At 43.3% G+C, this 12,484-nt stretch overlaps 3 protein-coding genes across 5 annotated transcripts; all 3 read right to left on the bottom strand.

The window, feature by feature from the left end:
• Positions 1-412: 412 nt before the first annotated feature.
• LOC115683164 (probable arabinosyltransferase ARAD1) lies at positions 413-5,421 on the bottom strand. 2 transcript variants are annotated; one of them, XM_056304274.1, is made up of 9 exons: positions 4,789-5,421; positions 4,425-4,598; positions 3,652-3,809; positions 3,414-3,561; positions 2,551-2,666; positions 2,327-2,465; positions 1,966-2,076; positions 1,390-1,493; positions 413-759 (listed from the first exon to the last, which is right to left on the bottom strand). In XM_056304274.1, the coding sequence occupies exons 1-9, from the start codon at positions 5,275-5,277 to the stop codon at positions 741-743; spliced, it is 1,458 nt and encodes a 485-aa protein (XP_056160249.1). In that variant the 5' UTR covers positions 5,278-5,421; the 3' UTR covers positions 413-740. The 2 variants fall into 2 exon arrangements, with proteins under 2 accessions (XP_056160249.1, XP_030463465.1); XM_030607605.2 differs by having other exon boundaries at positions 1,425-1,493; positions 4,789-5,420.
• Positions 5,422-6,180: 759 nt separating this feature from the next.
• Positions 6,181-8,483, bottom strand: LOC115683165 (TOM1-like protein 1). Its single transcript, XM_030607606.2, has 3 exons — positions 7,683-8,483; positions 7,047-7,292; positions 6,181-6,677 (listed from the first exon to the last, which is right to left on the bottom strand). The coding sequence occupies exons 1-3, from the start codon at positions 8,331-8,333 to the stop codon at positions 6,297-6,299; spliced, it is 1,278 nt and encodes a 425-aa protein (XP_030463466.1). The 5' UTR covers positions 8,334-8,483; the 3' UTR covers positions 6,181-6,296.
• Positions 8,484-9,506: 1,023 nt separating this feature from the next.
• On the bottom strand, positions 9,507-12,451 carry LOC115683179 (binding partner of ACD11 1). 2 transcript variants are annotated; one of them, XM_030607622.2, is made up of 5 exons: positions 12,298-12,451; positions 11,250-11,353; positions 10,956-11,031; positions 10,333-10,416; positions 9,507-10,244 (listed from the first exon to the last, which is right to left on the bottom strand). In XM_030607622.2, exons 1-5 carry the CDS (start codon positions 12,301-12,303, stop codon positions 9,774-9,776), a joined length of 741 nt encoding a protein of 246 aa, XP_030463482.1. In that variant the 5' UTR covers positions 12,304-12,451; the 3' UTR covers positions 9,507-9,773. The 2 variants fall into 2 exon arrangements, with proteins under 2 accessions (XP_030463482.1, XP_056160157.1); XM_056304182.1 differs by lacking the exon at positions 11,250-11,353.
• Positions 12,452-12,484: the final 33 nt, after the last annotated feature.

Here is a 12,484-nt window from a genome sequence, read left to right on the forward strand (position 1 = left end):
CAATGAACGTGGTGGCGAAACCTCGGATCCGATCCGATCGGACACGCTGCAGGCCCGTGTGGGGCCCCACAACAAAATGATCAATCCCACAATCCCCCCCCCCCCCCCCCCATCACATCTTACATGCATCCCACCTCCTGTATTTCTCTCTTATTAAAACAACACAGAAAAGACCACCCCCATCAGTTTCAATTAAACTTGGACCGCCCGTCCCACCGCCTGCAGAGTATGCTACCGAGTCAGTTTTCTGGACAGGATCCCACAAAATCATACAAAGCTAAACCCTAAACTCGTGGTCCACATTTTACGGTTCCACCATGCTCGCTCCCCAATTTTCTTCTTCCTTTTCTCGTGCTCTATATCCAATTAACGCATTGGAACAGCAAAATACAAAGACCAACCACCCCGCATCTTGGGAAAAGAATCGTACTTTTTGAGCCTATGCTAAGAACCGAACCCGTAAATAAATAACAGAAATTCCAATCTATGCGCACCAAAGCAAGTTCTTAAAGAGAACTATACGTCTTTACATAATACATGATGTACCGCCCTGTGCAGATTGCAACTCCAAATGTCAAGCCCAATTCCCAGCTGAAGCAAAGCAGCGGGAGGTCATCCACATACTACTGTTCACTGCAGGGACATTGAGCTCGTAATATTGGCCCGCCTGCAGTCGCAAGCGCATATGCTTCTTGACTCTTTCACTACCCGCTGTGATCTCCTCGTGTGTAGCTTAATGTTCACCACCTTACCAGCCATCTGTTGCATAAATAAGCCCCATAAAACTATATCAACAATCAAGCTCCAGCTGCGATTTAATTCTATATATTAAATGTTCGATTCGTGTTACTCTTCAGCGATGTTCCAGATCGGTTGACTCTGCCAGAATTGAACACGAGGTTTTTAAACATCACTCAGATCCACCCAATTACAGTTCCCAGGCAGCCAGCTCAAGAAGAAATTTATTCTGCACTGACATGCTGCCCCACTTTTTCCATCCACAAAGAAGACGGACCGCGATTGTAGAGCAAATATTGCATGTTGCATAGATTTAGTTTATTAATCAAGCTAATTAGATTTGAAGAATTTATGGGACCCAGGTCGCACTAAAAAATGCAAGCTCCCATACAGTTGTACTGTGATTAGTTTGACCACTGCATCATCCACAACCTTAGTCTAAACAAGGCAGAGTTTATTCATACAAGTAGTAGTCAAGCCTTTGAAGTTTAGCACACTAGGAAAGATCCAGGAGTATAAAAAAACCTATTGCGAACTTGTCGATTCCTGGCCTACCATTTTCTTAGTTGTCCATTCTCATGCAGGCCAACAATAACTAATAAATAGACAGCGTTACTATCTCATCATACATAGGCAGACAAAAGAACCTACAATTGCATATGGAATAACAGAGCAAGTGAACAAACCATTCTCCAGACCAAGTCTTCAGGACCCAGGGGCTTAGCTGGATTTGAATAGATGAAGTGCCGAGAATACTGCCAAGATGATAAAGATTGCATCAGCGTCCGCCAATTTGAAGGAGGTGGGAAGGAATATGCGACTTAAAAACTGCGACATCAGTAAGCTAATGCAAAAATTGACTGTACTAGGTGGTGTATATAGGTCATAGGAAATCAATATCAGAAAGAAGATGCTGAAAAAACTAAGCGCCTTTAATTCCCTGGTTAAAGTTTCTCTCATCTGGTGTAACGCGACTCCTAGATTATTCACAATAGAAGAGCTGTACTTCTAGAATATATAAATGAAAGAAAAGAGAAGAAAACACTAAGAGGTATCTCCACTCAGCTCTATATCCTAGCTTTTAAAGTTCTTATTTGACGGAAGATATCGCCTGATGAACAATAGAGAGACTCTGTGGAAGAGGAACAGACTGTAAAAGTGCCTGTCTCTGACTGAACCACCTAAAGAGCAACAGAGAAAATCCATCATGACTCAACAGACGCAAACCTTAGCAAGATTGCTTTGCAATCTTCTGACTTGAGCGGTGCTGATATTTCTGAGATATGTTAAAAGCCAGCCCGGTTGAACAGCATCGCTGGAAGAAACAAATAGAACTATCTGCATGGTAAAGATCAATATAAGTTTCAATGAAAACATAGCTCATCCCCCCCAAAAAAAAAGGAAATGAAAAAAACAGAGAAAAGGTATAGCACAACCAAACTGAAGCCTACACTAAGAGACCCACTCTCGAATAACAATTACGCTTTTTCCACCTTTTCCCCTATTGCTAAATTGCATAAGTATTCATCTTCAAGAGTGACACTTCAACAGAACAAAGTAAGGAGACCTTAAGGATGCACACACGAACCTTTCTGTAGTCAAGTATCCCTTCGAAGGGAAGCTCCAATTCATCACTTACTATGACTGGGATGCACCCACTGACAATAGCATCAAAAAGCCGAGCAGATGATGGAGTGTCACCGGCTGGGCTTAAGCAGAAGATAGACCTGGTCATACAACAATGATTCAGCTACGACAATCAAGAGCAATGTACCCATAGAATAGAAGCAAAGTAAGTCTATGCAAATAAACCTTCGCATTCCACTCTGAGCTGCTGCTTTCCCAGCATCTCCAGCAGTTCCCTCCTCAATGACAACCCCCTCCGCACTACTCAGTTCAGCTACAAGTTTAGCACGTATCTTTCCTCCCTGAAAACACATTGTGGGTTGTCACAGCTTAAACATGTAAAAATAGGATAAAGAATTACGGTGTGTTGAATATAATGAGATAACGAAAAAAAGGTAAGGAGAGCACTTATGATCGAATCATTTGCTTTCATTCAAGTGATTCTCATGACAAGGAAAACTCAGTAAGCAAAACCATGAACACACAGGCACACTAAAGAATCTTGAGCTTAATCTTGTTTTCAAAGTCTTTCATACATTTTACTTCATCAACCAGCTTCCCCCTCCTTGTTGGTCACTAGCATGTCTAACAGAAAATTCCATACTCAAGCCTGTAGTTAGGCAGCAGAAGACAAGTGAAACACGCAAATTCTACTACTAATTTGTGGTTTCTTGATGAAGATAGCACATGAAAATCCAATAAATCCAGTTCAAAAACTGCATTTAACCAATTGAGAAGACACCAAACAGGTCATATTCTTCAATCATCGACCACATAGGCCTAATTTCCGCAATGGGCCAAGTAAATGGGTAATAAATTGACAAAGATATCTAAATGCTCCTGAGATGGCAGCCCTATCTACAAATCACCAAGCCAAAGTGTCATTCACATAAACCAAAGAGGTTATATCCAACTAACTGACCCACCCATACCCAATGCTAAAGCATATTTACTGGACTAAAGAGAAAAACATATAATTAAATGCAGTTGCTAAATTAGTTAAGCAGTTTCCCATATACGTTTATTCATCAGGGATAAGAAAATCCAACCGCATTCCTCTTTAACCGCCCACGGAAGAAAAGCAGAGTGGTTCTCTTTGCTTGACTGTCTGACAAGCATTTGGCATCGCATAGATCCACATTTGGTGCATAAGGAAGTATTAGATCCTTTTCCAGTGAAACTTGTCCTGGCTTGTACCTTAATTTCAGCAAAAATACATGTCAGCCACAAAAAAAAAGTGGGCAAATTCTTGCTCAATAAGCCATTTAAACTCAATCACTGTATTACCAGTTCCCAGTTGAATCCATGTCGGGTAAGAGCCAAATAGCATTCTTCATATTTCTCCGCACAGACTTAAAGGACCATGGATGATGAACCGGAAGTATGTGATCCCTGCCCTCGGATCGCTTCCAAGCAGGCTGATCAGTTACCCACTTGAGGGCTTCCTACAATTGAAGATTGCAACTACATGATATGTTTCTTCATTCGATACAATCGGAGGCAACACGAGTATGCTGGGAGAAAAAGGGTCCCTATTCCCTAAGCTGGCTGGTTCTACAAAAAGAATCAGCAAACTGAAGAACTTTACCACATCAGTAACACCAAACTTATATGGAAAACCATCCCAAACACCAGGAGAAAAGATATCACTGATGCTAGTACTCAGACCAGAAATATTCAAGGGATCCACAGCTGGTTTGCAAAGCATGAAATTTCACAGGAATCAGGATATCAGCTACAAGGTACTCCCAGTTACAGCCACGTTATCATTTCTGGTCATCCATTGAGAGCTAAGAACTAGCAGGCGGCAAATTGAACTTCTGCCCATATAAAATGCTAGGGAAGGCATGATGATGCCAGCGATATATAATATGACGTCAAAAGAAGACAATTGCTGAAGAAAGGCAACATGCAGCAGGGTAAAATATTTTAAAAAAAATAAATAAATGAAGCAACAAAAGAACCAATATCAATTCCCACGCAAAAAAAATGAAGACCGACAACCGCATAAAATGAACACGCAGAACTTAATTTCGTAAAGCCGCAAAGCGCACTCACACCCTATAAAGGGCCTTGCATTGTTGTTTCTCCAGCAAGAAGAAGCTAATTGTGGTGAAGAAAGGAATGTAGAATAGGTCGGCCTCCGCTTGCCTGTGGACTCTGACTACATTCTTCAAGAGCCTGTCCGACTGGGGAGCAATGAGATCTGCCCAAAGCCAGTAATCTATAGAATGCTGCAGACCCAATTGCCAAATGTTAGCGAAGCGGAAAACAAACGGGTTCGCCTAGACAAAGCAGAATGGGAGGAGCTTCTTACATTACGCCTCATCTTACCAGCAGCAAACATCAAATGAAGAACAACATATCAGTTAGCAAAGAATTAATTGCGCGCGGGAGGTATGAATGCTAAAAGAGGATGAAGACCTGCTCGATGAGGCGATGCACGGGGCTTCCATTGGAGGTGAGATTGAAGGTCTCCCTGTAAGTGTTCCAAAACAGCAAGAGCAAATCGTCGGTGAATTTGCGGGGCATCTCGTAGACGTACACCCGCAGCGGCAAATCGAGCGGGTAAAGCGGATCTCCCCGCAACCTCTCGCTCTCCGACGCGAAAACCGAGCCGTCGAACTTCCCGACGCCGCCGTCGTCGTCCGCGGCCGGGGTGGCCGTATCGTCGGGATGGCGAGAGAGCGCGGAGGGTGAGCGGTGAGCGAGGAAGCGCTCCAGAGAGATCAGGAACGAGGTCTCGGGCTTCGCGGAGTGAGAAGCGGGGGGCGCCGGACCGCGGGAAGAAGCGGAGAGAGAGGAGAAGAAGAGATAGGCGAAGAGGAGGAGGAGGAGGAGGAGGGGGAAGAGGACCACGGCGGACCGGAATCGGCGGCGAAGGAACGGCGGCGGAAGATGTTTGCCCGCCATGGCCGGAGGAGGGAAGCTAATCTTCTTCAATCAGATCTCGACGAGGCGAGGCGAGGAAGCGCGATGTTCATGTTCTCCCGCACCGCACACAGAGAGAGTGAAACTAGGAACAGTCGCTCGCTTCAATCAGCACCGGCACCACCGCCAGTCATCACACGGAGAGGAGAGGGCGTTGCGCAGGTGGGCCTTCAAATTTGTGGGCCAGGCCCAGGCCCAGGCCTCCTTCCAGCTCCTTCTCGGTACATCGCAATACAAATGAGAGGGATGAGCAAAAGAACCGGATCAAACCGACCGGTTCTAGTTCACCCGGGAATTGGTCTGGTTCCCGATTTCAGGTGTGAACCCATTCATTCAGATTGGACCGATTTTTCTTTTTTTTTAAATTCTTATTTTCCAAATTTCGGATAGACTTAGTTATGCACGCTCATCGTTCACGCCTTTCATTCTCACTTCTCTCAGTTTCAGTCACGCAGCGCTCGCGCCTCCTTTGCAGCTCGATGGCTCTTGGACTTGGTTCTTGATGATCATTAGAGATGATAATCATGTTTAGCTTATCACGATTTTGTTCTATTAACATCACTCATGTAGTAGTTTAGATTATACGGCAACACTTGTGGTAGTCTTATAAGGAATAGAAAAAAAAATGGAGATACGGCCGGTTTCTGGACTCACCGGGAACCGAACCAGGTCGATCAGTCCGTTTTCCGGATGAGTCCATGAATAGATGAGCCGATTCTCGATTTCACAAGCCGAAATTTAGAGAATAGTTGATTCGAATCCCGATTCCAGAGTGGGAACCGGCCACCCCAAAACCGACGATCTCCATCTCCATAGAAATGCCACATTCAAAATCAAAACTCAATTTTGGAGCTCCAACGACACCATATTCTCCCAATATATAGTCAACAAGAAAATCCAAACATGAAAGAAATGTGCAACCAATTGCAACAGCTGTAGTCATCATTCACCGCCTTTACCACCCCCAAAATCAAGAAGTTGAAATGGCACTCTATCGCGCCTCACGAGGAAATGAGGTCGTCTTGCTTTGCTTCAGATCTACCCCCGCCTTTCTTACCGAATATCACCTCGTCCAGATCCTCCATCATGTCCTCATGCCATCTTTCCCTCCCACTTTTATAGCTCAGAGGTTCTCGAGTCACAGCGTCTTCTGTCGCCTCACTCGGTGAATCCTGCGTTATCATGGCTGGTCCTGGCAGTACCGGAGCCGGCGTGGCTGGTTCCCGCAGCTGTTCATACTTGGAGAAGACCTCCTGGGCTTCGTCGTTCACTTTCAAGGCTTTGAAGAGTAGAGCCTCGTCATCTCCTGCTGTCTCCGCGATTCTCTGCACGTTGCACTGAGCTTCGCGACACTGCTCCACCAGTGTGGTTGTCAACTCGTCCTGAAAACACGAGACAAAAGGAGTTCCTGAGTGTCCACATAGACCGACCATTTAATTCACCGCGCACGTATCAACATTATGAAAAAGGCAACTAGTTTGGAAAGGGACGGCGAGCGCGCATTTGGCCTAAAGTAACCAGCGGCTCCCTGTCTGAGGCGCTAGGGAAATTAAAGTGAAAGCTGCGGATGCTTGTGACGACGAGAGTGAGGATTCGAATTTGATTGGTCAGTGCAATGTTATGCGGATGCCAATGATATAAGGTAGCATACAAATGACTGAAGCGTTCTCCTGTTGTGCGCTTAACCAACGAGTACTTCAGACATTTGAAGAGGCATAGTGACAGTTTTACACCCAAAGCTGCAAACTGACCTGTAAAACATCTTGTTTCGGTGAGGAGGATAAGACCGTGGCAAGAAGCTCGATACTGTTTCTTGCAACCTCAAGCGCCTCCTTTATTTGTTCAGCAGTAAACGTAGGAATGCGCATATCATGTTGCATAAGTCGGGCAAGGGTAAAATCCGGTTCTGAATCCAAAACTGAAGCTGGTGGAGTGAAAATAGGTGCCAAACTTTCATCATCACGACCCGGAAAGCAAATGCCCCTGGCCTTTAAGCTCTGAATTTGACAAGAGGGAAAAAAAGAAAATTTGCTCAGTAGGAATAAGTTGGGATATTTCCTCCAAGAGATGGACTATACTATACTGCAGCTTTCCTCTCCTCCCATAACATTCAGTAAGCGATGCTTCTCTACCTCTATTTTGGGTACTTAACTGAAGTGCTTCTTCCAAAATTCTAACATCACGAGCTCATAGACTTTGATGAAACTGGGCATAATAAAAAGTGAAAATCTCTAGGCTCTAGCTCATTCTCCGGTGAAGTTATAATTTCATCGAACCAGAAGTCCACTCAGAGGAAAGCTGCATTATATTCCACCATTTCCTTTTATTTTATTTTGATATAGATCACCGATACAACTCAACCTCGAGAAACTATGAAAGACGTGTACCTTGTATGTATCTGCATATACAGGCAGGTATCTGAGTTCCCTTCTCGACTCTCCCCATGCTTCAATCATCTTCAGGGCTTTGTTCCGGTTACTAAATATAGTCTGCGGGTCATCAATTAACTTGACCATGTCATCAAGAACCCTCTCGGAAGCCACCTCGCAGAATGCCATGTCACAATTTTTGACACAAGTCTCCAGCAAGACCAAAGCTAAGTATTGGATCCTCGGGCTCATCGCATTTAAGCGTCTTTTTACGCCGCGGATCACTTCCCCACGGTTGATCTTCTCGTGATTAATCATGTCGCATACTTGAAGATTCAGGGCCCAATCAGGTCCGTTGAGTAGCTCGGAGGTAGCATCCTTGACAAGCTTATCCCCCGGGGTGGTGCCTTGGAAAAGCTCCTTCACCTTGAAGCTCATCAAGCTCACGCCAGCGCTCATCTTTCGGCCTACTTCAGCCCCACTAATCTTTGCACGCTCGCCAAATGCGCTTACTTTCTCCATCAAGTTACCACTCATGCCTGAGCCAGATGTCCTCAAGGTTGAGCTGAAAGCACAGACATTGAGAAGGGAATGGGGAAAAGGGCCAATCAAAGACGTCACCAAGTTGAGGTTATGAGCAGGAGAATGTGTATACTCCCAGGAAAACATACAACTGTGAAGGACATCAAAGAGAGAGACTACCCAAATCCGAAAATAGCTCAGAAAGTTGGTCAGATGACACCATTCAAAGACCCTATATTGCAAAGCTGATGATCTGAGGACAATGTGAAGAGAAGCACACCAGAAAAGAGCACAAAAAAAAAAAAAAAAGGGAAAGAAAGAAAAAAACGAAAAAGGAGAACTAAACAGCAGTTACCTGTGGGTGTGCGCAGTGTAATTGATGTTGAATGCGGTATGGGGGGCCTAGTGTTGGGAGTGTAATTGAAGGCGTTCCTTCCTTGGAATTTCAGTCGTCGGCCTGCGTTGGATTTGTCTAATTCCACAGATAGTTGACCAATTGAAACAAATGCTCCAATGTTGAGTTGGCCCCAGCCTGATCCGACGGCATCCGTCGTTCAAAACAAACAAGCAATGGCTCAAACACTATACCATTCCATTCACAGATACGATGCATTACGACTTGGGAATCCGTTACAAGCACAATGAGTGAGAGCATCGAGTTAACAAAGAGCCTTTGTCATTGTTCTCCTCGTGGGGCTCAAAAACACGGCATTTCCTCCCCTGTTTTTGTCTAGACCTCGTTAGCGTTTTTGGAAGTGGAGGACACGGAAAAATGTCATTGAATGAGAAGTTGACTCGAGAGGATATTCGTGATTGGTGATTATATAAGCGGTTGATTCAATCTTAGGCTTAAAGAAGGTTAGTGAGTCTTTAGTTTTTTCGGATCTCTTGGTTCATTCATGCAACTGGGGCCTTTTGAGTAAAGTTCGAAACTAATGAATTTTGGTTAAATGGATTGGAATAAAGCTTTGTGGTTCATAGTTCCACATAACCACATTAACTACATTTTGCGCCGTGGAACTCAATCTATACGACCAAAGGCGCACGCGTATCGTATGCTCAAAATTATTCAAAAAAATTTCGCAAAGTCTTCTTATTGCGGAATTCTTGAATTGTTTGTTAATATGAAAATATTTTCTTTGGAATAATATGAAGAACTTCTACACCTATTTATGGAAAGAGAAAAATATTTCAAGACTTCACCAATTTAATGCTAGCGAAAGAATGCCGGAAAATCAAATCTGGTATGATCCGCATTTTGGTGCAACCATCAAAGTACAGATGATTGATTCAAGAGCTTATTCTACAGACTAGGTTCCATTGCAATGCAAAGAGAAGAATTCGGTTGTTAGCCCAATTTATCGCGGTACTGTTCAAGCTCAAGTCATAAACATGCAACCATGAGTAATATATTCGAATTCTCTAAAAGCTTCCCGAACTACTATCAACCAGCAACACTGAAATCTTTGAAATAACAAACATCTACGGCCAAAGATGCTACTAAATCAAGTTAAGAAACCTTGAGCTGACAGGCTTGCGAAGGGTTCTATAACATCAGCAGTTTTTTGTTGAATTCAAAGGTTCCCTTCAGGTTTTCCTTCCCTGTGATTCCTCCTCAGCCGCCACCTTCTCTTGTGTCTTCTGCCCCACTTCCCCTGCTGCCTTAGTGACCCTGCTATATGCACCAGCAACCCATGAGGCCCCGGTCAGCACATAACGGTTACTCATGATGGCAGACCCTGCAGTGCTCGCTGTCTGCTCTGCAGCTGCTATTGCAGACTTTGTCTTCTCCGAAACCTGGAACTTCTGGTCCATTTCCTTCATCTTCTCATTCACCACAGTTGTTCCAGCACTGATTTTTTCACTCAGACCAATCTTTTGGTCTAGAGAAGCAACTGTTGCTGTAGCAGTTGCGGTGACATGGTGTTTCTCATCAAATGCTTTTGCTCTGCTAAGCGCATCTTTACCTAAGATGAATCCCTTAGCTAGCATGCTGCTTACAACTTCCTCTGCCTTTTGGACTGGAGATCCAGCAGCAGCTCCCTTGTTCTCAGTTGCCTGAAAGTTATTTAAAGTATCCTCCTGTCAGGGAAAAAAATCCTCACAGAAGAAGCATCTAAATTGACCTCTTAAAGGACAATCTTACAGTCGGCACCGCGGAAGCATCATCTGATTGTTCGTAATCTGGTGCTAGAGCTATAGTGACTGCCTGATCGACAATGGTCGCACCCTATGTATAATATCAAACAAGTAAACTTTAAGCAGCAGAAAAGGTTACCACAGGAGGAGCTTGCTATCGGAAGCTCATGCAAGTAAGGAGTATTAATGGACAAATCTGATGATAAGATAGCAATGGACTTTACTACAGTTGAACTATTCTCCAGATAAACACTACAGACATCTCTTTTACTGCCGTCGTAGCTTCTGCTCAAATGTGAAATGTAGTTAAACTGGAGTACCATTTAGGAACATGCATAGCCTTATCTTCATCCTTACATTTGGACTCCAAATTACCTCGATGATTAAGAACCAAATTATTTTATTTCCAGAATTACCATATTCATGTCATGCTCAACTAGCAAACTGTTGACATTTCTATGAGATTCACTGGGGGACAAAATTTATTCAAGATGATGAAAAGGTATACTCTAAGCATTCAAAAGATTCCCATCCACACATTTACAACACTAACACTCCTTAAAGCAACACTTTCCAAATGTGCAACAACAAATTAAACAAATTCGGAGGTATTGAAAAGCTAATAAATACCGAAAGAAGAGCTGCAGTCTCTGCTCCTTCAGGATTCTTGAAAGTAACATATGCCATCTGGCACCGTTCATCATCACTGAAAGAAGATCACATATTAGAATTGTTTAAGAAACATATGCGGAAAGTATATATCCAGGCCCTAGAAGGACAGAACTCATGAAGTTCACAGTCATATAATTAGATTGAAAAGGTCATTGCAATGACTTGTTCTCGGCAGCACTTTTTAAGCAGCCAAATTGGCAGTGGCAGAAAAGTTGAAGTTAGGTATGTGATGCTAACAGATTCACAACAGACCTATGCATTTCAACACGATCAATTTCACCGGAAAAAGAGAAGAACTCCCTTATGTTTTGCTCAGTTGCTGTCAATGAAAGATTATTGACTTTTACCGTCCTTATCTGCAATCACATGGGAATCAAATAAATTGAGGATGCGATAGATCAGATAGGAAAAATAATCTGAACAATCTAAAACGTAGTTTCCAAAAGGGGCAACTTGTTCAGAAACTTGAGAAATCCTATCTTTGACAAGTACATTGCAAAAGTCAGATACCCAAAGTATTCATCAAGAGAGAAACACTTAAAGAGACTCTTGTTAAACAAAGCTGCCCATAAAGCTTGAAGGTGACTCAGTTTTTGTCTGAGCTCTTTCAATTATAATATCCTATGATTGCCTTCACTTCCAATTCCCAGGAACTAAAGGGTATTCATTAAAACGTACAAACAACCCCATGAACTACAAGCCTACAACTTAGTGCTAAAAGGAAACAGACATTTTGGGAAGCTTTGATTCGATCTTAGATAAACAGCACCATTGTGTAATTGATTACCAGAAATAACAGGGTTCTGGGCAAGCAACTATTTTCCCTTCTCGATGGAAACATGCCACCAATAACTTTAACTCAGACCACTAGATCATGCATTTAGCAAGAAGTTTATAATTAGACCAGCAATTGGAAAAAATCTAGCAAAGCAGAGGAAGGGGGTTGCAACATGAAAAAGCTGGCCTATAAGACATACTGCTAATCCAAAGTCGATATTGGAATATAGTTGCTGTAACTAGATTCTGTATTTGGAAACATCATCGTAGGAAACTTGAAGATACAAGTTGTACAATGAAATCAACAACTTTTGTCATGATCCATCCATGAATCTGATCGATAAGCAAATCCGATCTCTCCAACCCAGAAATGGGTGCTTGTATCCGATTTTTGGAGCCCTCCAAATCCGAGGGGTAAGGTTTTATATGGCTCGTACAACAATGACCACCTAGTGAAAATATTTTAACAATGGAAAAGGAGCAATTGGGACGCAGATAAAAAGCAGAGCAAATGAGCACTCACCGCCATGGCGTGCTTTGTGTTGATTGTTCAATTCGCAGAAGAGAGAGAGAGAGAGAGAGAGAGAGAGAGAGAGAGAGAATTGAGAAATGGAGGATGGAGGAGGAGGAAGAGAAGACAGATATATAGGTTGAGGAGACGCGTGTCAAGGGACGCAGTCAAACGAAACGAGCAAACATATTTCCACCAC

The sequence above is a fragment of the Syzygium oleosum genome, unplaced genomic scaffold (assembly GCF_021117445.2).
Source record: "Syzygium oleosum isolate NSW1041296 unplaced genomic scaffold, Sole_v2.1 Sole_v2.31, whole genome shotgun sequence".
NCBI lineage: Eukaryota > Viridiplantae > Streptophyta > Magnoliopsida > Myrtales > Myrtaceae > Syzygium > Syzygium oleosum.